Source organism: Numida meleagris, chromosome 1 (genome assembly GCF_002078875.1).
Source record: "Numida meleagris isolate 19003 breed g44 Domestic line chromosome 1, NumMel1.0, whole genome shotgun sequence".
NCBI lineage: Eukaryota > Metazoa > Chordata > Aves > Galliformes > Numididae > Numida > Numida meleagris.
In genome coordinates this window covers 78,352,439-78,379,742 of record NC_034409.1, presented here as the reverse complement: position 1 = coordinate 78,379,742, position 27,304 = coordinate 78,352,439, and the positions used below count along the sequence as shown (strand labels likewise).

General features: G+C 40.6%; 1 protein-coding gene across 4 annotated transcripts in view; it reads left to right on the top strand.

Moving 5' to 3' along the window:
* The window catches only part of SLC22A15 (solute carrier family 22 member 15), a 51,187-nt gene continuing 24,420 nt past the window's right edge, over positions 538-27,304 (top strand). For 2 of the 4 annotated variants that reach the window (XM_021397783.1, XM_021397792.1), the window contains exons 1-10: positions 541-762; positions 13,130-13,342; positions 16,385-16,517; positions 17,532-17,696; positions 19,372-19,501; positions 21,200-21,415; positions 22,799-22,939; positions 23,685-23,770; positions 24,181-24,301; positions 25,237-25,309. In XM_021397783.1, the coding sequence (XP_021253458.1) occupies positions 676-762; positions 13,130-13,342; positions 16,385-16,517; positions 17,532-17,696; positions 19,372-19,501; positions 21,200-21,415; positions 22,799-22,939; positions 23,685-23,770; positions 24,181-24,301; positions 25,237-25,309 (1,365 nt within the window). In that variant the 5' untranslated portion in view covers positions 541-675. Of the gene's footprint in view, positions 763-13,129; positions 13,343-16,384; positions 16,518-17,531; positions 17,697-19,371; positions 19,502-21,199; positions 21,416-22,798; positions 22,940-23,684; positions 23,771-24,180; positions 24,302-25,236; positions 25,310-26,959; positions 27,139-27,304 lie in introns of all 4 variants that reach the window. The other 2 variants (XM_021397812.1, XM_021397802.1) reach the window with 2 other exon arrangements.

Here is a 27,304-nt window from a genome sequence, read left to right as displayed (position 1 = left end):
ATCAAATCCATAGCTTTCCAATTTGGAGAGAAGGATGTTATGGGGGACCATGTCAAAGGCCTTACTGAAGTCCAGATGATGTCTGTGGCTCTTCCCACGTCCACTGACACAGTTACACCATCATGGAAGGCCATCAGGTATGTCAGGATACAGGAGCCGTGCATGAATTTACAGGCTTAAAGCAGAGTGCACCATATAGGTACAGCTTCTCAGTCTGCTTGCTGCAGCCAACTGCCTCCCTCACGCTCCCCTCACAGACACACCACAGGCCCCATCACACGACCCACAGTCTCCCTTCACACGTCCCTCACACCACCCCACAGGCTCCTCGCAGACCGCTCAGCCACCCTCCCCTCATTCTCCTTCACACAACCCTCACTCGATGCCGCCCCTCCCCGCCCCCTCCTCACTGGCAGCCAATGGCAGCCCGAGGAGTAGGCGAGCCTCCCTTCCCGCCCACCCTCTACTCAAACTCCTCCCGCGCGCGTGCGCTATGGCTCCTCCCGGCGTTCGGGCGGCCGCTGCCTTTCCGCTTCCCTCGCGGGCGGCGGCGGGGCTGCGGCTGCGCGTGAGCGCCGCCTCGCGCCTCCCGCCCCTCCCGCCCTTTCCTGCTGGGCGAGGGCCCGGTCTGAGCTTCGCTGCCAGCCCCGGGCCGGGGATGCGCGGCGCGGCGGGATGGAGGTGGAGGAGGCGTTCCCGCTGGTGGGGCAGATGGGGCCCTACCAGGTGTATCTGTGCGTCCTGCTGGCCGTGCTCCTCCAGGTGAGGGGGGCCGCCGCCTCTGCCCCCGGGGGGGGATCGCGTGCGGGCTGCAGCTCGGTGCTGACCGCTCGGAGCCTGCTCGGGGCGCAACCGGCGGCGTGTGCCGCGCTCCCGGCGCTGGGAGGAGCTCTAGCCAGCGGCAGGGCTGGAGCTGCTGCTCTTGGAGCTTTGGGCACAAGGCTGGTGCTGCCTGTGCCTTGAGGAGTCCCGGCTTGTGTCGTTCGGCGCACAAAGTGAGAGCGTGCGCTTTGTCAGATGAAAGGCAGCTTGCACTGAAATTAATTAATTTCCTTGAACTAGGCTGCGAGGCAGCAGTTTGTGTTGGAGATTCTGCAGGGGATCCTGCACGGCTTCAGGCTGGATATTAGGAAAAATCTCTTCTCAGGAAGAGTGGTGAGGCACTGGCATAGTCTGCCCGGGGAGGTGGTGGAGTCACTGTCCTTGGAGGTGTTCAAGAATCAAGCAGATGTGCCACTGAGAGACATGGTTAGTGGACGTGGTGGGGATGGGTTTGTAGGTGGTCTGGATGGTCTTAGAGATCTCTTCCAACCTTAATGAAGCGGACACAAGGAGAATCTGTATCTTTATAGTCTGGCCTAGGCATAAGGTACAGCTTGAATCTGACACAAGTTTAGTTTACGCCGATTTAACTGATCAAAACCGTGACTGTAGTGAATTCATCTAGACTCATTAATTCTGGACTACTGCCGCTATAGAAACGTACTAGTTTCACAGAAGAGGGGGACTTAAAAGCATCCCTCCCTCTGCTGACTGTGTTTTACAGTCACCTGGAACTTCCAGTCGTAAGCAGTGAGACTGAAGATGTCTTCTGCCAGCTAAGGGATTGACAAAGGTAGTAAGAAGCTCCGTAAGATAACCAACAAAGTTCAGATGCTCAGTTCTGTCAGTTGGGAGTTCCATAACGTGGTTGCAAAGCTGAGGTGTTGGATGGCAAAGACCTTATAAGTTTCTATTTCCTTGTACTGTTTATCCCCATTCATTTTCCTCCACCACCCTTGCTTTAGCCGATTGATCTTTTAAAGTTAAGCATTGATTAGAGCTTGTTCTACTGGCCATCCAGACAACTTGTGTGCTCATTGAAGATTAGGGAGGAAGGAGGTATTAACTATTTCTACCAGTAATGGTCATGCTTTGCAACTGTAACAAGTGCTCCATATTCCCAGGGTGTTACATAGTGTGGCTCAACTGTTCTGCAGTGCCTTTTCTTGTTCGTTTACTTTTTGACAGCTTAACTTATTTCTCAATTCAGAAGTAGACTGTATCTTTACAAATCACGAAATAAATTCAGGGTTGTTGTACGACAGAAATGAACAGGTGTACAGGTCTGTTTGTTTGTTTTCCTCTTGTGTTATTTTTAATTCCTGAACTTAATCCATGAGAATCATCCTCTGGCTGATATAAACTCCTGTGCCTGCACAGATGTGAAGTACAGAAAATGTTAGGGATGGAGCTTTTTGTCTTTCAGCCTGTGAGTCAGATTTACACGAGTTCCTGCTTGGGTGCTGATTGCCTTCTGCATTCCTTTGTTGATGCCAAAGTATATGATCTGTCGCTGGGATGTGCTACAATCAGGCTGAAGATAGTTGCCATGACTTGTGCTAGTCATTTGTCTGGTTTATTGTCAGACTCTGGAGGACTCACACAAAAGTGTAAGTAACGTATTTGGTACATGTGACATGGATTCAGGTAATCATGGTCTCCTTCAGTGGATTAGATGCAGCATCTGGCTACAGAAGGAGAACTCGTGTTAGTCTGTCAGTGCCTCTGCTATGGACTGACAGTTCACTTCATTGCTCACTTCCCTGTCCCTTGCCACATGCTCCCTCAGTTGGCTTTGTGTTTTCACATTAGCGTATTTGTTTCAGAACTATTTCTACATTCTTAAAGATAAAAGCACTATAGGATGAAAACTATTTATATTTTATCTAATCTGTCAAGTTCCTTCACCTGATATGAGTATACAGAGTTCAAATTCTATGCGTTCCCTAACCCATAAGATTCCTTGCAGATTTTCACCTTTCCTTGTAGACCTTGTGCTTTTTCGTCTCTGAATATTTCTGATCTGTTGACTTTCGTGCTGCTTTGTAGTTGTTTTCCCTCGTGTTACAGTGATTTTGTTCTCATATAAATTTTTACATTAAACTGCTTTTACCACGTTCCTTACTGACGTGCCAAAATGAAGTCTTCATGTCTGGTCTCTAAATTCTAACTACAAACAGTTTAGCTCAAAGAATTTCAAGTCTGTACGTGTGAAACTTTCCACGTGGCAGTCAGTTTTCTTGTGGGCTTGAGTGAACTGGTGCCAGACCTTTGGGACAAGCTTACTGACACTGGTGGGTGGGGAGCGGAGGGAATTCCTCCAGGTTGGTTCTAGTTGGAAGATTGTACATCATCAGTGTAAAACTAGCCTAAGTATAAGACTTGTAGGTCTCCCTTTTTCATCTTTGCAGGGTATTTGTTTTCACTTCTTCATTTTGTTCCTGTATTACCTGCTGCGGTTATTCATTAACTTGTTGGAGCTGTTACTGTATTAAATTACTGTTGGCTTATTCACTGCTAGCTTAATGACTTTGGAAGATTTTATGGCATATTCTGCAGCATTGGTTGCTGTCTTTATAGTAACATGATGATAACTGAAGTAGAGAAACGATTTGTTCTAGTTTCTATAGACATACCTGAAAACCAAATTTGACTGAAGGTAATGAGGTTAGGCTAGTTCTATGAATTCTAGGCTGATAAGTCTTGCATTTCCAGTGTATATTCAGGAGTTAGAGAGGAGTAAGGTGAGCTAATAACTCTTCGAATACTTATAACTTTACTTTGAACTGAAAGTAGTTGTTTGACACTATTGATTACTTGCTGCTTTTTGGAGAAAGTGTATGGATGAGTTATTAAATAATTGTCTTGTGCTGTTGTTCAATGTGTAGCAACACTGAACAATCTCACGTCTTACTTAAGATACTTAAGAGTGTACAAAAAATGTTTATTGCTCTCATGTCTCAATATATACAGTTGACAGAGATTTATGTTGACCATTGAGCATGAAAGGTTGGTCAAGTCCAAACAGAACCTGTGATAGGAATCTGAGAATGGGAGCATGTTGCTACTATGGTTCTTTTAAAAAGGATTTGTAAAACCTTTTAGAGTTTAAAAGAGAGGTCTTGTCTGCAAAGCTGAAAGAGTCTTTGCCTAAAGTTGGGTAACATGCGTATTGCATGGTAGTTTGAATAATTACTTAGGGTGTTGTTTCTTTCCAGCTTGGAATTATCACTAACTAAAGGGAAGATAAGATAATAAAGATGGTTAGTATAATCAAGGTTATTAGAAAAATGTTTAAACTTCTGACAAAGACACTCGATGCAGTTGCAGCCCTACCGAGAGGTGTTGCTAATCCCCTTGTAGCTGGCAGCAAGGTAGTGACCTCTATCATTAGAATATCACGATGCAGAAAGCTACTCTTTAATGAGCCCACCTGTATGAGCGTTCTGAGGGAAAGCATATAGCTTACTTAAACTTTTTGTCCAAGTAAGTTATCCCTAGACCGTGAGAAATACTTCAATTGAAGCAGCGTCTGGCTTCAGGTAGGATACAGATGTGATTCCATACATAGCATTGCTTAACTGTGTATCTTGGCGTAACATTTCTTATTCTCCTCGTGTTCTGCTTCCTGAGTGGTATGGGACATCACTCTACAGTTGTAGTGATAATATTGAAATCTTGTCTATGAATCTTATCAGTGCTTGTATTAGAGTTAGATATGCTGTTCTTTGAGCTATGTGGACTTGATATAAATTAGTACAGTTTACTCTGTACTTGATGAGGTATTCTGTTAGGATTTTATTTGAATAGAAAGTACAAAACAAATCTGAGGTGTAAGAAAGAGTCATGAACACCTAATCTGCTGCCAACATCTCTACCATCCCTCACAGTCGTCTCAATCCAAACCAGTGTGTCATCCTAAGCTTTAGACATATGCTTATATGCGCAGGTGGATCTTAACCACCAAGCACATGTAACCGAGCTTATATTTTTAGGTGGTTCTACATGTCATCCCACAATTCCCAGGTTTTGTTGCTCTTTTTATGATTGCCACTGAAACAACATGTTCTGTGTATGTCTCTATATAAACACATCTGGTCAGCATTCGCAACTTAATTTGCAAGGCTGGCTTCAGTTTCTTTGCAGTTCAGTCCTAGAAGATGCCTGCTCAATGTGCTGTTGAAAGACAGGAGTTCTTGTTGATGGATGTGGCAAGAAGCATGAATATGGGGAGGAACACCCAGAAGCAGATATCCTGAATGCACAGCAACAGAGGAAATCAAGCAGATCATTTTGCTTACTTAAAACAAACAGGACAGCAAAAACTTTTTAAATAATTGGAGGCAACAGCTATAAGTCCAGTAACACTCTACCTGACATCACTTACTACAGAAACTCTATTTCTTTTTTTACTGACACCCCAACTATAGAGAGCATTCTTCTGTGTGATGAGGTTCCCAGCAGGGGTGATATGATTTTTCTCATGAGCAAAGATGATGTGAGAAGTAATTGTGCTGTGTAAGGAGTGAAGTTGTCAGGAGGAGCTTTTTCTGCAGCAGTTTACTCTAGCTGTTGTTGAACACTTTGCCTTTGGGATATCTTGTTAACAACTGGAAACAGAAGGTAACTGGGAGGCACTGGGTGAATGGTGTCTGATATCTTTCTATGTTGTATGGCTAAAACATACAGGGAGATGGGTTTTTGTGTGTTATTAACAGTGAATTTATTGTTACATCAAGTATTTTGTGCAATGGAATGGTAATTGGCTACAGCAGGAGCTGAAGCAGTCCCCTCTTCTGCTGTTAATCAGGATGACTTTCAACATGGCAAATTCTGCTGAAACTATCAGTCTAGCTAGTCTGTCCTCTGAGCACCTTTGGAAGATGAGCTGGCAAGTTGGACATAATTGTACTGGATGCCAAAGATTATGAAATACAGATATTTACTTTATGACACACTACTCCCTTTCCTTCTTCCCTGCCCATGTGTACATAGGCTCTCCAATCTTTCCGTGTTTTATAGGCAATAAATTTGCTGTGTTTTTCCACTAGCAAGCCACGTCATTATTGTTCTCCTCGATGACATTCCCTCCATTTTAGACAGTTGGTTTCCTTTTCTGCCAGATGATTTAACTGGTAGGTGTGTAAATGCATTTCACTGATTCTGTGATTCTAATTGGCTTCAGAATAATTGTTTCCAGTTTGTACATGATTATTTGGGTGACTTAAAGAGAAGCGAAGTTCTATGCACTCAGATACCTTTTTCTTCATTAAAAGAAAAGAAACCCACAAACCCAACTACTAAAGTTAAATATTGGGGTTTATGGGTAACGAACAGGTTTGTGTGTATTTCTTGCATTGAGTCTTGCTCTTTGCAAGTGCCATGCCAGTAGACTGGAGGCACTTTGGAGCAATAGCATCTGTTTTCTAGGCTTTCTCTGTTTCCACATCTAGCCAGAGGTCATGTTGTAAGAAAGTCAGTTCTGCTGTTATCAATATTTAACCTGAGTAAGCACTGTATTTGTTTCATCGTTTTCCTAATCCTGGTGGGCTTGGAGGGGAAGGTCTAGAATTTGCCTTGCGGGGCAAAATGAAGATTTAATAGCCTGCAGTAAAGAAAACTGGGAAGAGTTCTCTCACTAGCTTATCCCAGCTTCTGATTTGCGGCATTCTGTTCAATGAGTGGTGTGTTAAATATACATATATATATATGTTTAGAGAGAGATGGGAGCTTTAAAATCTCCTTCAAGACCCCTACAGACTTCACGCTGCAGATATTAAATCCTTGTACGGTAAATTTAAAATTTAAGACTGCTGCCACTTCGTGTTTCTTAATTATTTTCCAGAGAACTTTTCGAAGTAGTTCAGGGACTTTGAAATTGAAAATCACTGGTTTAGGGAGTTCTACCACAAAATTGGCAAAAATGTTCTTTCATTTCTGGAAATCATGTTGCTCTCAAGCAGCAGTAAAACCAAGGCAGTGTTTTGCTGTTGTTGTTTTTAATTAAAAACTACTTATCCTCAAGCAAGCCCTTAAAATGATTAAATTAATGAAAGCTGATACGAATACAGCAATAACTTTTAGTCTGGATACTGGCTGTCAGTATGTCACTGAAGTGATCAGCGTATGCTTTTAATTGCATCTTTTTATTGAGTTAAATGCTTACTTAAATGCAGGTTATTGCTTATCAGCTTGGTTCTCAAACTTAAGCGTGTAAGCATTTAGCAGAGGAGAACCACAGGTTTACATGTGGATGTTTTAATAAGGCACTTAAGCTTTCTTTCGACCTTCTGATTTTAAAGGTGGAAAAATAACGCTAGGATATCCCAATTTGCAGTTTCCTCCTTCGTATTTAGAGGGCTGTCAGCCTATGATGCAAGGTTTGCTTTATTTCCTTTGCACTAGGGGGATCCAGTCAGAGCAGTGGGAAGTCCTGTCACAGCCATCTGAGCTGCAGCACATGAGCCCGTGCTGGATGGCTATGCTTGCCTCTGTGTTGTTACACATGCTGTGGAATGGAAGCAGTTCTGGCCTCATGTTTTCAGTTTACCAGCATGCAGTCAACTGCTGTGATATTCAGATATATAGCAAACTTGGTCAATTCGTGTCACTGAACTTGATGCTTTACAGGGCAGCAAGACCGTGCATCTCTTTTTCAGGTTGGTGTACTTTCTTTATATACATTAGTTTATTCAAGGGAGTGGTATGGCAAGGTTGGGGAGTCCTGTGGAAGTCTTTTAAATTCAGAAAGTTGTTTCATCTTTCCCTAAGTAAGTCCTGTAGATAACTGTCTGGAAGGATTTTGCTACAGTAGAAGATTGGCAGATGACTAGCAGAAAACTCTGTGCATCTATAATACTATGTGGAAATCTAGGTTGCAGGTAGTAAAAGCAATGCGTCACTGAAGGTAAATTTTCTTATTTCTATTTTCTGATGTTTGGGGAGCAACTTAATGAAGTATGTGTATTAACAGAGTAAAATCCACTGCTGTGATCATGTTATGTGAGGAGCCTTGTGGCTGGGTTTTTGTTGTGGTTTTTTTTTTTCTGCCCATAACTGAGAAATCTCAGGTGGTATCGATTAACTTGGAAACACTGGGTCTCCAGGATGGCACTAATGTGAGAAGTCCAGAGCTTAAGTTACTGCACTACATTTTGCTAGTACAACTTTAAATTGAGTAGATTGTGTCTCTAGAGAAACCTTAGGTTCTTTCAAAATACCTGAGATCTTAAAGAAATTGTAATTGTTACAGTAATCCCGGCCTTGCCTATTGTATTTCTGCTCATCCCGTTTAAAGAAGTTAATAAATGTTCTCTGTCTTTGTTATGGGTAGGTTAGTTGCAACATCTTTCCTGTCACGGACTTGTAGTTTCCAGGCTTCCTTCACAACTTGTTCTTACTGCCATTGCACAGGTAATAGCCAACAACAGTTACAGTATTCTTGAGGAGTATTTCCTATCAGAGTGGGATTGGAGTTGTCAAGTGTCTGAGATATTATACTGTGTTTTTATGCATGTGGCTTTTCTTCGCTAAGTACAAGATAGCCTTTCCTTCTAGTATGTGGGATCTTCCCCCACTGTGCTACTTTCATTAAAGAGCATTTTGTCAGCATCAGGGCATCACTTTGCAACAAGAAGATGCTTTTAGGGCTCCTCTACAGACAGGCACACGCACATGGTTGCTCAGAAACAAAACAAAACTAAAATCATGTGACTTAGTAGGCAAATTGCCCTTTTTGGAATAACTCGGAGCAGATGAGTTCATCGGACTTCCAAAAACTTAAGGTGGCCTCCAGCTTTAGAGCTGCTTGTACTGTGCTCAGGAGAAATAACTTCAACCTGGAAATGTAACTCTGTTTGTCATGGGCTTCTATCAAGGTCATTCGTTGTCTTTCCTTGAAGATGCCGTTCTTGCCTTTCTGTATTTGAAAGGTCAGAAGCTAGTGGTTGACTCATAATTTTGTTTAGCAGTGAATGCTTTGGCTGATGTTTGTCCACAATGACTAGCCTGGCTATGAACTACTGATGAGCTGCTAAAAAGTTTGAAAGCACCTCTTAATAGAATAAGTCTTGCTTTTTTTTCTTTATTTGTACTTCATAATGGATGAATTAAGGGTTTAAAAGGTTTCTTAAATGATTTTGTGTGTGTTTGTTGGATTAGGTTCTATGTCTTTTTTTTCTTGGAAGTCATGAATATTGAGAAAGCTGGTCAAGCGATTTCATTCACTTTTATTAATATCAATTTAAAAAAAAAAACTGTTTGCTTTGCAACAAAACTAAGAGGGTTTACCACACCTGTTAGCCAAAGTAAAAGGCAAATGATCACTAAGAAGAAGTCTTGTCACACCAGTGACTTTGATGTACATCTTATGAAACAGCATTTTTCTGTATTCAGCCTGTCACCATCTTCGTGTATGTTTCTGATTCAGCATACTAATTGAAAGTGTTTCTGTTGTTCTCTCCTTGCTTGCTGCAGCCACTAGGATGCTTATGGCTGAATTTTTTTATTTAAAAAATATTCGTTGTGTTTCTTTGTGTGCCTGCAATCATTTATTTTTTCAATTTAATCTTTTGTAGCTGAGTTGGGCTTCACTTGGAGCAAAAATGTAGAGCGTTCTGCTTTCATTCCCTAAACTAAATGCCTTGAGGATTTCATTTCCTGAGCTAATTCAAAAATGTTTATCATTCCACAAGACAAAACCAAGGATATTATTGCTTAGTCCTGACATGGTACTGTCTGAGTGGGTCAGTACGGGGATGCACCAGAGGTAGTGACCCGTAATTCTAAGTTTTCACTGATTCAGACTATTCCTGAGGGCTTGAGGGTACCGTGTCCACATGTCTCTAGCAATATGTTAGCTCAGCTTTTTCATGACCCCTTCCTCATCTAATCTTACTCATTGTGCTTTTTCTTGGGTGAGGCCTTTTACTTCTCATCATTATCTGCCTATAAGTTGTTCTTTATCTTAAATAATGTAATTTAACAGATTGTTTTTTCTTCTAGGTGTAACAACTGAGGAGTTTCTTTATTAACATAGTAGTAATTCTGGTTCAGACTGGGGTGTAACTCCAGCTGTTCCTCAGTACAGTGCAGAATAGGATCACCTGCTGCTGCTTGCGTCAGAATTCAGGGGCTCTTGGCTATTTTTTGTGCCTATCCTCATTCTCCTGAGTTCTGCTTATTACTTGTATAGCAGCCTTGTGGAAGACTGCATTCCCAAGGGAGATGCTCTTTCCAGGAATACACCGAGGAGGTGCTGGGAGTAGAGCAAGGCCCATTCAGATGCAGGTGGTTGAAGGAAAGTTTGAGGGATGGAGTGGCATGACAGGTTTTCTTCATGGAGAAAGTAATCGGCAGGAGAAGCAACAGAATCCTGTTTTTTCGGGAGCTCCTGTGCTGAGTTAGTTACCTATGCTCAGAGAGGTCTAAAGCATTGAATTTTAAGATGAGGTTGTAACGGTCTAGAGACTGTTAAAGCAGTGACCTGTGGCTGTTCTCCTGGGTACACACCAGGAGCCCTGCTCTCTGCCATGTTTAAACCATCTGGGGTTCCAGTGCTTTTATTTATTCTTTCCCTTAAACAAAACCAGCTATTAATTACTGTATGTAGGCCTTGTGTGGGTGTATAAATATTAAAAATATATCTGTACATTCACATGTGCCTCTGTTCCTCTTTTTAAGAGTAAAACAGATTAACAGAAAAAAATTGGTGTTAGTGGGAATATGAAATTATAAGATCTATTCTAAACATCAAATTAATGGAATGAATAACACAAGTAAAAGGAGGAATAAAACAGAATAACATACTTGCATTAAAGACTTTTTGGCATTAATCTGATAATCAGGTATTTGCTGGCAAGGCAGCACGGTGAGCTGTAAGTGAACGAGGAGACTGCCAGAGTCCATTGGCAATAACTTTCTGGTTCAAGTATTGGGCAAATCAACCAGAGGTGAAGTATTGCTGACCTGGTGCTTACCAGTGTGGAGGAGATTGTTAAAGATATTAAGATCAGAGGCAGCCTGGGCTGCAGCGACCATGCCCTGATTGAGTTCATGATCCCAAGGAACACAGGCCTGGTGAAGAGTGGAGTCAGGACCCTGAACTTCAGGAGAGAAAACTTCAGGCTGCTTAAGGAATTGCTGGTTTAGATCTCCTGGGAAGAAGTGCTTAGAGACAAAGGAGTGGAACAAAGCTGGCTGCTCATAAAGGTTGCCTTTATGAGCATGCAAGAACTCTCCATCCCTCAGAATAAAAAAGCAGTCGGGCAGGCAGGAAACCAGCATGCCTTGGCAAGGACCTGCTGGTCAAACTGAAGGAAAAGAAGGACAAGTACAGGTAGTGGGAGCATCGATGTGTCACCAGGGAAGAATACAGGGATGCTGTCTGTACTTGCAGAGATGGGATTAGGAAAGCTAAGGCACAGATGAAAACTGAACTTGGTGGGGGATGTTAAAAACAAGAAGGGATTCTTGCATCCCTGAACCTCTAGATGGGAACCAGAGCAAGCTCCACCCCGTTGTAAGGGCAGAGCAAGTCTGAAACCGACTCATGAGACTGAATGTGTACAAGTCTATGGGGCTGAATGGCATGCATCCCAGGGTCCTAAGGAACCTGGCTGATGTGATTGCTGAGCTACTCTCCATCATATTTGAAAAAATCATGGCTGTCAGGCGAAGTCCCCAGGGACTGGAAAAAGTCCCATTTACAAGAAAGGAGGAAGAAAAACCCAGGAAACCACAGGCTGGTGAGCATCACCTCTATGCCTGGGACAATCATGGAACACATCCTCCTGGAAGACATGTTAAGGCACATGAGGGATGAGTGGGTGATTTGAGACAGCCAGCATGGCTTCACTGAGGGAAGGTCATGCCTGACCAATCTGGTGTCCTTCTATGATGGAGTGATGGCATCGGTGGATAAAGGGAAGGCAACTGGTGTCATCTACCTGGACTTCTGCAAGGCTTTTGGTGTGGTCCCCTACCACATCCTTATCTCAGAATTGGAGAGATGTGGATTTGAAGGGTGGACTATTCAGTGAATAAGGAATTGGTTGGAAGATCACAGTCAGTGGGTTGTGGTCAATGGCTCTGAATCCAGGTGGAGGCTGGAAATGAGGGATTGAGTGCACCCTCAGTAAGTTTGCTGATGACACCAAGATGAGCAGCGCAGTTGATACAGGAGAAAGAAGGGATGCCATCCAGAGGGACCTTAATAAACTTGGAAAGTGGGCCCTTCTGAACCTAATGAGGTTCAACAAAGCAAAGTGCAAGGTTTTGCGTTTGGGTTGAGGTAATCCCAGATATGTACACAAACTGGGAGAAGAACTCCTTCAGAGCAGCCCTGCTGAGAAGGACTTAGGGGGCTTGGTTGATGAAAATCTTAGCGTGAGCCAGCAGTGTGTGCTTGCAGCTTGGAAGGCCAATGGCATCCTTAGTTCCATCAGAAGAGGGGCGGCCAGCAGGGTGAGGGAGGTGATTATCCTCCTTCTATTCTGCCCTTGTGAGACCCCATCTGGAGGAGGCCCTGACACGGAAAAGATGTGAAGCTTTTGGAGAGGGTCAAGAGGAGGGCCACAAAGATGATCAAAAGGCTGCAGCACCTCTTCTGTGAAGCCCAGTTCCTTCAGCCTGTCTTGTTCAGCCTGGAAAAGATTGGAAAGCCACAATGAGGTCTCCCCACGACATTTAAAGAGAGTTTATGAACATGAGGGAAATCAAGGGTGGATAGTGATATGACAAGGGGAGGTAGTTTTAAACTGAAGGAAGTGAGATTTATATTAGATGCCAGGGAGAGTTTTTACTGAGAGAGTGGTGCGGTGCTGGAACAGGCTGCCCAGAGAGGTTGTGCATGCCCTGTACCTGGAGGTGTTTAAGGCCAGGTTGGATGGGGCCCTGGGCAATCTGATCTAGTACTTGGTCTAGTGGCTGACAACCCTACCTTTGGCAGGGGGGGGTTTGGAACTTGATGATCCTTGAGGTCCCTTTCAAGCCATTCTATGATTAGCAACTCTTTAAGCATCCGGGTGCTGTACTTGTTGTGTGTGGGAGCTGGGATTGGTCTCTGAGTGAGGAGTGTCAGGAACGGAACTTCCTTTCTCTCAAACAGTCCACAGGTAAGAAGTGCAAGAACAACTGTGTTGAAGTTGTAGTTCTCTGCTTTGTGATATTGAATAGATGGGGACCATATGCAACATGCTGTAGTGGCAGAAGGAAAATATAGGATTATTGAAATGCTGTATTGATCCAACTGTAAAGGAAACATTGCTTGGATGTGTGTTTAGCATCTTTGATGTTTTTCTCTTTCCAGCTCTATGTGGCCACTGAAGCCATCCTCATTGCATTGGTGGGGGCAACTCCTCCATATCACTGGGATCTGGAATTGCTCTCGGCTAACCAGAGCCATAGCAACCAGTCAGCAAGTGAGCAGAGAGCCTTTGGGGAATGGCTCCTGACTGCCAATGGCAGTGAGGTTCATAAGCATGTACACTTCAGCAGCAGCTTCACATCAATAGTCTCTGAGGTAAGTCTGAAATGGGTTTTGCTGTCCTGTGTGTGAGCATTAAATCTCGTTGACAGACTGGGAAGGAAAGCTGACAGAGTTGCTGATTCTTTCTCCCATACTAATGCATGTTTTGATTAGCAAATGAAGCAGGTGCATTTTCCAGGTAGAGAATGAGTAACCTATTCCTATCCTCATCGGCACCTGCAAAACCCTTATTTTGCAGTACAAATCTTGATCATCATTCTGCACTAAAACTGCCCACCTTCTGCATGTAGGAGGTGGGTATTGGATCGCATAGCCTGGTTCCACCATGGGGCTGGAATCATGTCATTGTACTAATGTGTTTAAAATACTGTATGTACCTTAAGCTCATTCTGTCTGCCTTCTGCAGTTCCCTTGGTAAGACAGATGCATGTAGTGAATCCATCCTGTAATTAGCAAGCAGTGAAGGGAATTGGAGAGAAAACAGCTTCTGCTGTTATTTTGCAACTTCAGGGAGGGCATGGGCAGTGGAGAGCAAGATGTATGAAGCAACCTCATCTGTTTTATCCCAAAACAATCTTTAGCTTTGTCACCGTGACCTCTGTGTTCTGTAAGTGTCCTTTTTCATGGTATGGCCACTGTCTTAAAAGGAGTGATTCCAGCTTTCATGCTGTGCTATGTGCAACACCTGCCATTGCTGAGGCCTACAATATCTATTAACATTGTTCTTCTGTGCAAGAGCCCTATCTGAGTAAGACCTGAATTTAGCGCTGTACAGCTGAGTTAAACGTAGCATCACTTGATAATTCATGGCTATTGTCCAAATGTGTTAATGCTGTTTGAGTTGGTCCCATAAAGTACTTAACGTTATTGGTTATGAGCGTATTAATAACTGTCAGTTTTGGAACAGTACCAAGCAATTGTGTACAACGTGTACCGCTTCTTATTCTGGTAATAAAGAGGATGAGTACGTATGCCTCTATTGCAATTAAAATCCTAATGGACAGTGGCTTTTTTGAGCATAACTTAAAGCCAATTGTCGGTAAGTTCTTTAAATCTTTTCTGAGCTTTTCATTTTTTGGTTTCCAGTTTCTCCGGTAATGGTTTATTCTCTTAATCTTGACAAGTCAGACATGTTTTCGGAGCCTAGCAGTGCCTTAGGACGTAAATTTTGTGAAGATTCTTGTACACCTTAGCTGCACAGGTGAAAAATTTGTGTAAAGAACATAGTTTACTTAAAATACAAAATTAAAAAATATATCCCAAGGCATCTTGTACATTAAAGAATTTCAAAGCAGAATCTGAACTTTTCAGAAAAGGCCCACGAGTATAAAAATCCTGTTGCCTCCTATATCCCACTACTAAAATCAACTTTGTTCAAAACTTTAACTGCGTGTACCACATATTTGAAAATGGGGTTAATTATAAAGATCTCAGTGCATTTCTTCAAAAACTATTTGATCTTATCTTGGAGGCTTTTGATCACTAAGCGGTCTCTCTACTGACGTGTAGAGAATTTTTTTTTCAACATTTGAGGAGGATATTTTTAATGTTTACCTTGTGGTATCATTTCCCAATTATGTGACTATTGCAAACTTACACTGAAAAATCTGATGTAAAGAGATATGTAATATCCTCTCTGTAGAAGAGAAATCTCAAGTCCTTTAAAGGATGTCTCAATCACTGAGATTGAACAAATTTTACTTCACCACAACCAAATTATGCTCTGATCTCTGAATGATTCAGAATTAATCTAATGTCACTGAGATCGGTTCTTTTCCACAAAATTTATACCAAAATTAGGGAATTATTCTTGTAGCTCTTATAAAATTAACTGTCTATGTTATTTCTAGTTAAATGTAATCTCATCATATGCTGTTATTATAGAAATATACTTTATTGTGAATTATTTTTTTAAATCTAGAGAAGCTAATTTGTGGTCACATGGTTAGTTTCAGAAGATAGTTTCGTCAGAGTCCTGACACGCTACTGCTGATCATGTCAGTACATGCTTCACCATTTAAGTGACAATTTGATGAAGCATGTACTGAGAGTAAGCAAGTTATTTTCTTGGAGCTTCTGTGTGATTATATTTTGTTAGCTCTGTAATCTTGGTGAGGTTTAATTGCACAGTTCTCTTTTCATGGTGAGGTAGTTTATAGCTGAGATGTGAAATAATATAAGCCTGACTAAAATGGATATCTGATGGGGTTTTGGTAGGGGAAGAGATTATGAAGAGAGGATTAGATTGTTATTACAGGGATAATGACATAATCAGCAGCTTACCTGTCCAGGAAGAAAATATGGGTATCTCTGAAAGGAAACATTATTTCAGGACAAAAGAGGAGGAAAAAAAAAAAGAAAATAACACTATATGTGAAGTTTTGAGAATAAAAAAGGAAATAAATTTTGAACGGTGAGTACATGATATAATTTAACTCAAGTTTTGTAGCGGAAAGGATGTTCTCTGCCAGGCTGATCCTTTCTGAGGCAGTATCAGGTCTGTAAGAACATCTGAAGATCAGGTGTGTATGTGGAATAGGGAATTGGAAGTTGCATAAAAAGTTCTGTAAAAATAAATAAATAAAAGGATGAGCAATACCAGAAAGCCTGTCAAAAGCTACCAAAGTGTTTCTCAGTGACAAGACAGTTAGTAAGGGGGAGAGAAATATTTCTGGACATAAATCACAATGCTTAATTTTGCACAGTGTGCCTACGCACATGCCAAGAGGTAGGACTGAATATATTTAAGCTAGTAGCTTTTATGTGAGGAAAGGCAATAAAAATGAGAGAGGGGACATAGGCTACAAAATTACAATATCCCATGAGGGATCTATCTTTGAGTTCAGGATCAAAGACTATACTTGATCTGGGGAGTTGTGCAATTGGTTACTACCCCTCCAGAGAGTCTGGAAGAAAGCACTTGTTCCAGTGGCTATGGGATGACAGACTGACTGGGATGCTTAGGAGATTTAGGCAGTTTTATCTTCCTGAAAGTATGTGTCACCCCCCTCCATCTATTAGCTTTTGGTGAACCGTTTTGACTCTGGTTAATTCTCCTTTTTTGTCTCCATCCAGTGGTTTTTAATTGGCAACACATCATACAAAGTCAGTGCTGCCAGTTCTTTCTACTTCAGTGGTGTGTTTGTTGGAGCAATCTCATTTGGCCAGCTCTCAGACCGCTTTGGAAGGAAGAAAGTCTATCTCACAGGTAACAGTAATGATCTTTTCCTCCGGTAAATGATCAAAGTGAATGAAGTGGAGGTGTTGCATCTCTGAAGATGAGTGGCAAGAGCCCAGTTTCTGCTGGGAGCTTAGTACAGAGCTGTGATTTGTCTTTCCAGTATATTTCTGGGGACAAGAAATTAATATTTGACTGTTCAATCAGTACCTGAGTATTAGGGAGACGTTCTGAATTTAGGAATCATACTACAGGGGCTTGCATTTAAAAAAAAAACAAGTACAAACGATGGTTCTCATGCTCAGAAGTAATTAGTATTTCTAATAATTTATTAGCAATGTATATGTATAATCTTATATGTATAACATGCAAATTTGTTTGATGCTTTATCTCTTGACTGCATTATTTAATTTTTTTTTCTATTTGGGATCATCACTTTAAAGTTCATGAGGGTTTTTTTTGTTGTTTTTACTTTCCCCAAATCAAACATTTGGAACTTTGTGTTTTGTGTATGTATTTTGTCAATGGATGAGCATATAGAATTAAAAAGAGTGCAGTTTCTTTTCCAAAGAAACAATCTCATTAATTCAAAGGTGATAAAAAATGAGCCTGCTGTGCAGCGCAAACTTCCCACGTACTATCCCCTGATAAAGGTTCACTAATCTATATGGAGTGCTATCCAGAAATGAGGGGAGATATTTGGTCATACGCTTAGTCTGGGACTTCTGTATGAACATAAATATGAAACCATCTTAACTGGAGCCAGGAAGTAATTTTAAATGTTTGAAAAATTGTCTTCCATGAATTCAATTTGGAGATTTAGTACTGCAAGTCACGTATTAGAAATCACTCCTTGTGTTCTCCCTTTTATGGTATTGACTTTGGGTTCTTGTATTTCTACCCATACTTGTGGAACGTAGTGGTGTTTTGTAGCTGATGAATGTGATTACTTAAGGTATCAAGTGAATATCAAGTAAAGACATTGATAAACACTTCTATTTTACTATCCTTTCCTGAAATGAAACCTTTTGCCTTCATTTCCAGGTTTTGCCCTCGACATCTTGTTTGCCATTGCAAATGGATTCTCACCCTCATATGAATTCTTTGCCGTGTCTCGATTCTTGGTAGGGGTGATGAATGGTGGGATGTCACTGGTGGCCTTTGTTCTACTGAATGAATGTGTGGGTACTGCCTACTGGGCATTAGCAGGTAAAATTTGAGTGTCAGTGTCTTTATTGTCAGAACTTACCGACTTCCATCATATGTACTGCTTGAGACACATGAAAGCTAACTGGCATTTACAAAGTTAACTCTGCTTTCCTGAGCATCTGCGTGACCACAGTCTTTGAGCCCTGTTTTATTTAATATGAACTTTAGACAAGCACAGCAGATAACTTGGCCATTCAGGTTTCTGCATCACCCAAGTTAACTGTGTACTCAAGCTGAAACAAATACCCTGTGGATGTTATGCAGCTAAAAGCTTGCCTGTAGTTTATGATAGCTGAGCTCTGCCCACCAGAATTGGGACTGTGCGTTGTGGTTTCACCCTGCAGGTGGCTAAGCACCACACAGTTCGCTCACTTCCCCCCATCCTACTGAGATGGGGGAGAGAATTAGAGAAAAAGAGTAGAACTTGCGGGTTGAGATAAAACTATTTACTAAGCTAGTGAAAAGGAAAAGAAAGGAAAAGGATAACACTTTATACACACTATATATATATTCGTATGTATGTGTATATATATATATTTGAATGTGTATAACCAGTGATGCACAAACATTTGCTCACCACCCCCTGACTGATGTCCAGCTAGCCCCCTGGGCAGTGGAAAAGAGAGAGATGAACTCCTGCTCATTTCAAAGCTCCTTCTACATGATGACATATGGTATGGAATATCCCTTTAACCAGCTTTACTCAGCTGTCCTGATTCTGTTCCCTTCCAGCTCCTTGGGCCCTTCGCTGAGAATGGCCTTGGTTCTGTACAACACTGCTTAGCAGTAACTATAAATATCAGTTGTTTATCAACATTGTTTTTCTCCTGGAACCAAAAACATAGCATCATACCAGACACTCTAGAGAAAACAATTCCATCCCAGCTGAAACTGAGACACTGTGGAAAACAGAGCTTAGTTTGTGTCTCTTTGCTAAATATCAATTGTTTCATCCCTGGCTGTTCTCAAAAATAAATTAAAAAAAAAAAAACTTTTTGTACAATGGGAAGATAACTATTGTTAGTGTTCAAAAGGAGATCTGTCCCATTTGGTAATCCACCTTAGGACTTAGAACAAAAGATACGGCCCCTTTGACTGTCCTGGTTATTGATGTTGAAGCTGTCCTTCAGATATGATGCATACTAGACTGTACCAGTACAGCTCTGGGGTTTGAATTACCATGTCCCTAACAAGTACCAAAGAGGTGTTATGATGAAAGATCAGTGACTGTTTTTTTTTTTAAAAAAAAAAAGAAAGGGTACCTTCCAGATCATGAGGGCAGCAAATGAATACCATGTATTTCTAAAAATGCCACTTTTCCAATGGTTTGTACTACTTTTTATACATTTTTAATTCTTTACAGAGCTTTAGGTGAGCAGAATGTAGAAAGATGCTTTTTGGACTTGTCTTGATGTTTGCAATTAGGTGCAGTGCACCTGCGTTGAGTGGGTGAAGGATGGAATTCTCTTTTGTTGAATAGCTGTGTGTTTGCCTGAGCTACTGAGTGACATGTTCTTAATGAAGTGGTATTTTCTGTATGATCCCATGTGTTGGGAGTTAGCAATGTTCTTTAAAGGAGTGATAATGGTGTTTTTGTTCTTGTTTTTTTTTTTTTTTTTTTTTTTTTTTTTTGTTTTTTTTTTTTTTTTTTTTTTTTTTTTTTATTGTGTGTTAGGATCTATTGGTGGCTTGTTCTTTGCTGTGGGAATTGCCCAGTATGCTTTATTAGGGTACTTCATTCGTTCCTGGAGGACTCTGGCTGTTGTGGTTAACCTGGAAGGAACAGTAGTCTTTCTTCTCTCTCTGTAAGTTGTTTTTCAAACTGAACTTCGTCAGGGAAGATGTCAGTAATGAGAGAAAATACAGTTAGGTCAAGGAGCTTTTCTAGGAGGGTATGAAGTGCTGTAACTAAGGTATTTTTCTCAACTTCAACCACCTCGTGTTACATGCTTACTTCAAATTGCAGTGCTGTAATATCTGAATGCAAGTGTATGTCGCATTGTGTATGTATTTTTACTGTAAATCAGAGTAGTCTTAAGTGGTGTTGAACATCCTATTCTTTCATTGTTATGTATAGATTCTTTCAACTGTTGTCTGATGTGCTACAAGATACTGTGTACATGTCCTAAAAGATAGATAAATGTTTATGTGCTTATATGATAACATATTTCTCTTATTCTGCTTATGAAGAAGGAACTGCATTGAAATTGTTTGCATGTACAGTCTTAAATGTGACATGCAAAAGAAAAAAATGGGCAACTTCCTTTTGATTTTTCAAATATTATGATTAGGAAAGATTAGGAAGAAGGCTTCTTTATTAAGGTAGTCAGGATTTCTGTTTGTGGAGTTCAGCACTGAAAGGTATGTGGTGCAATATTCTCTTCCTTTCTCATTTCTTTTTTTCTCAGCAAAAACTCAGCAACTGAGAAGAAACAAAATTTAGCTGCTGTTCAAACTTAAGGCTTTTTCCTTCCAATAGCTATTTAACTTTGGTAATTACCTTCTCGCTAAACAGTCAAAACAGCCTTTCAAAGGAAGCATCATAACTCAGGGAAAGATCTTAAAGGCTGGCTGTGAGGTGGAAGGCATATTTGACATTTCTAATGTTTCAAAACTTAAAACAGTGGCGTTTGGGGCTTTTTGATATTTATTTTAATTTTCAGATAACATGTACAACTTTTTTTGAAGCACTTTATGCTTGGGACTTCAGAGCTGTGCTCAGAGGCCCATATCACTGTAAGTAATGATTTTTCATTCCAAATTTCACACTACCTCCCACCTACACTACTTAAAAATGACTATTTGTAGGAAAAGTTACCAATTTTTTTTTATCATGGAGAAGAAAGCATATTCTGTTCTAAACTCTTGTTTTATAAAAGCACAGAAACACTTGTTTCAGGAAAAAATGATACTTCAGCCTTTTGCCAGAACCTTTTTAAGACTTTGTCTCTGTGCAGAAGTTTAAATTAGTTCTAGGGATCTGAAAATAGTTGATTTGTTTTCTAGGGTGTATTGGAGTTACAGACCTATCAAGTGAATGCTGTGTGTGAAGTGCAATAGCCTCATTTTTTTGTACAGCCTTGCTATCTACAAGAGAGAATTTGGGAAAATGTTGGAACATGAGGAACAGAAGACAGCTAGTAAACACTGTGAAAACATTTTTCTTTCAGTAACACGGAGTGTCTTTGATTCTGAATTCCACTAGGAGGAATCCTAATGATACTGGAACTTATACTGTTGCGTGTGTGTGTATACATATACGCATAATTTTTTGTTACCTAAATTACATTTGAATTATTTCCCTTTACTTCCAACATACTTCGTCTGTATCAGTAAATGTATTCTATACCTGAAGGGTTGTTTGAGAAACTACCTTATGCTGAAACATATTTCAGCCTTATTTCCATAGGCAAGCCCAGCACTGTAGAATAGAAAAGCCCTCAAGCTATCTCTGCAATATATATGATTTCTATATATAAATTAAAAAAATGTGTGTGTTACAGATTTATTCCAGAGTCCCCCCGCTGGCTATATTCCCGAGGCCGGCTGAGTGAAGCAGAAGATGCCCTCTACCTCATTGCAAAGAAGAACCGCAAGCAGAAGTATACTTTTTCATTAAAACTCCCTGCTGAGAGGAGCCCCAGAGAAGCTGGCAGTTTCTTGGATCTCTTCCGATACAGGATTCTCTTGGGACGCACCTTAATCATGATGTTCACCTGGTACTTGAAATGCTTTGTAGGCCCAGCTGTGTTGCTTTGTCTCTTTGAGGGAATATGTTGCTGAGAATCAGCTAATCCTGCATGTCGTATGTTGTCTCAGCCTTTATTTTTAGGGATACCGTACATGAAAAGGATCCCTATTATGGTATTTCCTTAGTGCATTTCTAACGTTAAGCCATTTTTACAGTTCAGGTCTGAGGTATTCTATCTTTGCATTTCACTCATGCTTCTTGAGGCATAGAGCAGTTGAGAGCTGTATATTCCTCCCTGACCCTCAAAGGCTGCTGAGATTAGGGCCTCAGGGCTCCCAGCACAAGAAAGATGTAGAGCTCTTGGAGTGGGTCCAGAGGAGGGTCACTAAGATGATCAGAGGGCTGAAGCACCTCTCCTTTGAAGAAAGGTTGAGGGAACTGGGCTTGTTTAGCTTGGAGAAGAGAAGGCTCTGGGGAGACCTCATTGTGGCCTTCCAGTACTTGAAGGGAGCATATAAACAGGAGGGGGAACAACTGTTTACATGAGTTGACAACGATAGGACAAGGGGGAGTGGTTTTAAACTAAGACAGGGGAGACTGAGGTTAGGTATTAGGAAGAATTTCTTCATTCAGAGAGTGGTGACACACTGGAACAGGTTGCCCAAGGAGGTTGTGCATCCCTGGAGGCATTCAAGGCCAGGCTGGATGTGGCTCCGGGCAGCCTGGTCTGGTGGTTGCGGACCCTGCACACAGCAAGGGGATTGAAAGTAGGTGATCAGTGCTAGCAGTTGCTATAGTATGGAGCAAGAACCCATGACACTACCTCTAGTCACTAGCAGAAATGTAATTATCCAAAAGTACTTATTTGGTTTTGGATAGTTCCACTAGCCCTGAACTTTTTTGCTGTCTTTTTGGAATAAACCTCATGTATGACAGGGTATGCAAGTTCTCTGGTATTGCTGTTCATCCAGTTGCTTTTATAATGCGCGTTTTTGGGGAAGAGAAAAGAAAAAAAACCATGGCATTATTTTTTCAGCAGACAGCATAAATCTGTACTTCTCTTGCTTTTCCTAATATTTAGTGCAGAACAGTCAGTTTTCTGCTCTGTAAATGAGAATTAGAAGGTTGCCTTGTTGATTTACTGCTGAATTAATTGGTGACCTGTTCCTTTTTTCTCTGTACAGAGTTCAGTAAGGGTTACAAAGGAAGAGTGAAAATCAGAATCTGGAAATTAGGATTGGGTATAGAACTGGACCAGGGTATAGAAATTAGAGGAAGGTAGAAAAGTTCTAGGCCTGCTATCTAAAATGCTGTATATAATGTGTACTACTTTGTGCCAGATGAGTGCTTTGGTATGGCTGCCAAAGTTACAGCTCTGATTTTACTCTTTTTTTTTTCCTGTCTTTTACAGGTTTGTGTGCAGCTTGGTTTATTACGGTCTTACCCTTAATGTGGGTGACTTAGGTGGAAGCATTTATGCCAATTTAGCCCTGTCAGGGTTGATAGAAATCCCAGCATACCCGATCTGTATTTACTTGATTAACCAAAAATGGTAAGTATGAAATTCTACTAGTGTGTATTCCTTTTTTTTTTTTTGTAAAATATAAGTTTCTTTCAAATTGTATCTCCTAGCCCATAGGCATTGTGTGGGACTTTCTGCTTTGATATTTCCAGTTCATTATATTCTCCCAAGAAATGCTTTTTTATTTGAAAGCGCTGCTGGTAGATCTTCACCTCTAACAAAGTTTAAGTTGTTCTCAGTGACTCATTCTAATACGGCTCAAAGATGAAGATGATTGTCAGTCGAACTAGCTGTGCTGACTCCATCCTGACACAAGATGGCATTCTTCCCACCTGTCTTGTAACTCCCATTCTCACTGTTAGGTCAAGGATACTGCAACTAAATTCAGTTGAAACCGTTGTGTGATGTTATTTAACAGCTGCTGCACAAGTATAAGAGCAGAGCTGTCAATTGTGACTCTTAGCCTTTTCCTGAGCTGTGGTACTCTGGACAATGTCTTCCTTTTTTTTTTTTTTGTGAAATTCACTTCCCAGTCACTTCTCTAAATGTCTCCTGAGCAGCTTTACACACATGCATGCAGTGGGATGGAAATAAAGATCCTAGAAATTGTCAGCTACAGCATGAATGCTTCTCCGTGCTCATTTTGTTGAGAGTAGCAGAATTTTTTTTTAAGCAGTGAGGGAGGAGGTGTTTGTGGAGATGACATTCAATATTTCTACAAGTAGAGACAAGGTGAATTTAGAGGCTTCATTGGTTATCCTTTTCTGGACATCAGGTTTGGTCGGAAGAGAACGTTGAGCACATTTCTGTTCCTGGGAGGATTGGCTTGTCTTATTGTCATGTTTCTTCCTAAAAAGAAAGGTAAATGATTCCTTTTGTTTCTGGAATATTTAGTAAGAAGTTGCAAAACTCCCCATCCCACAGCCTAAGAATGTATTGGTTGTCAGTGCATTAGGCTTGTACCACACGAGTCTCAATTTTAAAGCCTGAGAAACTAAGCCATAAGCAGCAACTTCCCTAAGATCTTAAGAAAAGCTTGTTGAAAAGATGTGGATTTGACCTCATCTTTGGATTCTGTCCTGCACTTCCATTTTAATCACATCAGTCACTCCTTTCCAGTGTTTCTGAAGTAATCCCAAAGAATGATGTTTCCTAGCGTATCTCCATTATCCAAATGAGCTGTCAGTGTAAATACGCAAGCAGCTTTTAAGTATCTCTCCAAGTGAAAGAGTGATGCCAAAAGAGCCTAAGTGACACATTTTCTCTATCAGATACTGGAGTTTTTGCAGTGGTGAACAGTCGCTCACTTTCTTTGCTGGGAAAACTGACAATCAGTGCTGCATTTAACATTGTCTACATCTACACATCAGAACTTTATCCCACAGTGATCAGGTAATGCAAGTTAATCTTAAGGTCTTCCTTTTTCTGGTTCTTCTCCCTGATCACCTTTTACTTCTCTTACTTTTTCTATTATTACATTTCATTTGAGATCTTCACTTAACATACAATGATTATCTGTATGGTCTTGTATGTATTAAACTTTCTTCTTTTTTCTTATCCTCACCTCCATCACATTCAAATCTGCAGTGTTCTCTTCAGAGTCACTATATTCTCCGTAATAGTAAAACCATTCTTTTGGATGCTTTGTGTTCACCGCTAATGAATATAACAGTAGTATTGCTGATGTTCTAATGAACAACATCTGTGGGTTCCTCAGTGCTTTCTAAACCAGACAACTCTGATATTCATGCTTCCTTAACCAGTGATGTTAAAGATGTGACCAGTCAGTAAGTTTTATGAAAGTAATTTGGTGGTTCAAAGGCAGAAATGCCCTGTACTTGTGGTGACTGAGTAGACAAAAGCATCTATTATACAGGTGCAATTTTTAATACATGCAGATGTTTGCCAAGTGTCACTGTTAATGGCTAGATATCATTGAAACTATCCTGTAATGTTGTTCTCCTGTGTGGGTGAATCTACTGATATGGATAAAGGAATTTTGCCAAAGTTTCAGGAAGAGATGAGATGCATTGACTGAAATTACACTTTTTTTTTGTTGTCTTAAATGTATGCATATGTTAGAATTCTGACTGAGCAGTGGGTTTGTGCTTCTTTCAGAGTACAAAGCATATAATTTAATTCCTTTTTTCAGGTATTTTCATTTAGATTTCACTTTTTGTTGCCAGTTAATATGGTCAGGATCATGAGCGAGACTTTGTTGCTGTTTTTTAAAAAACCCTTTTCTGCACTTGCAGCTACTTACTCTTAAAAATCTTAGTTTTTCCTGTGCAAATCTGACTAATTAATGATTTTTGGTTTCTTCTTAGGAATGTTGGAATGGGTGCCTGCTCCATGTTTTCCCGTGTTGGTGGAATCATTGCTCCTTTTGTCCCTTCATTGGTTTGTCTGAACTCACTATTTTAAGTACATTTTTGTTCTGTGGCTCTGATGATTCAGAGGCTTGCAGAAGTGGGAATATCTGGGTAAACTATCTATATAAAATCTGGAAATTAGGTGTCTTGGCAGTGGTATGGTAGGCTAAAGGCATTATAATCTGGATAAAGGATATAAAGGATATAACCTGTAATTAGACAGAAAATCCCAGTGTTTAATTCAGAAGGTACTTTAGGATTTTGGAATTTAGCCCTTGAATTTCATCAATATTGTCATTTGAAAAAACCAAATTGATGTTCCCAAATTTAAACTGTAAGCCAGCAATAACAAAAAATGTATTTAAAAGATGTACTACATCAAGATGATAAAGCATAAGAGCTCAATGCCCTTCTCAGAAACTCATATTTTTTGAGAAGAAACTCATTTTACTGTTGCTGCACTTCACTGAATCTGTGCATTATAATTGTCAGCAAAGTGGTTTATATTTCAATGAATGCAGACACTGTTGTGGAGACCTGAGAAACGTTTAAGCTTCTGAGCACAAATTTCACAGCAGCCTGTCAAGGCAAAGAGAAATTCTGAAGAACCAAATATGAAGATGGTGCTATTATTTTCCCTTATGTTTATAGGCACGTGTGTTTGCAGGTACAATAGATTGCAGGTTTCTTTACTGACACAAACTGCTCAGTGAGGTCAAGTGAGTATTCCTTTAACGTGACATGAATTTCATCTGGAATAACTTTTGTCTGTGCCATCTGCCATCTTACTATGGCATGCAGAAGGCTAACTGAAGGGTAGATGAGCACGCTGGACTTCTTGTTCTGTAGAATGAAACATACGGTAGGTGAGAGTGTGTTCAGGGCAACAACAGACAAAGCCGAAGCTGGTACAGATCTCTGAGGCAGATTTAATAGGCTACTTTTATGTGGCAGTGGGGGCATCCATCATGTTGTATATAGTGGACATTTGGCACTGAAAGAGACAAATACTGAATCATTGCGTTTTGAAAGGCTCCAATGAAAGTCAGAATAGCTCTGATTAAAGAACAAATGAGCAATAATTTGTGGGAAGAACTAAGATTTTCACTGGAATTTCTTCAACTATTTGAATGTATTTTTAGTAGCTTTTTTTCTGGGAATCTTATACAAAGGGTAGCAATGGGGAAAAGTTAATTGCTGAGCTAAGAGATGAAATGTTCTCTTGTATTTAGTCACAGCCTGTTCTTTTTTTTTTTTTAACTTAGCATTGCTTTTTTACTATAGAAAATGAGTTTTTGAAACAGTGCTATACTCCTGTATATTTTTAAATAAGCCAGCTTCCAGTATTCTTCTGAAAGTGAATATATACATTTTTGAACTATATTGAAGATAATTTGTATTTTTACAAACAGCTATATGAAGTGTAGCTCTGCTTTTAACAAAACATGTGTAAAGAGGGATGGGCATTAAAGGTAGTCTGTAAACATCATTAGGCTGTCATCAAAGGTGATGGCAGGAAGGCCAAAGCTCAGTTGAAACTAAAAACTAGCAAGGAGCATAAATACAGATTCTGTCAAAGGACATATATAGAGAAAGTGTTTAGCTCATTGTTGAACTGAGTAGATATCCTGTTGGCAGATGAGATGGAATAAGATGAAATACTTAATACTTGCTTTAGTCTTCACAGGCAAAGCCTAACCCCAAGCTGTTGTGCATATCAGCACAGTTCAGGAAGCAGAGGGCCAGGCAGCAGTGGAGAAGCAGTAGGTTCATGAACCCCGAAAGAAGCTGGAAGCTTTCCAGTCCATGGGATAGGATTTCCCAAGTGGTGGTGAAAGTGCTGGCTATGCTAGTGAGGCAAGTGTCTATCTGAAAACTCATTATAGTAGATGGAGGTCCCTGATAACTGGGGGGAAAAATGCTAATACCATGTGTGTCTTTAAGATGGATCAGAAAGTGGATCCAGGCAGTTACCCGCTGCTCAGCTCAAACTCAGTCCCTGGGAAGATCAAGGGTATGACCT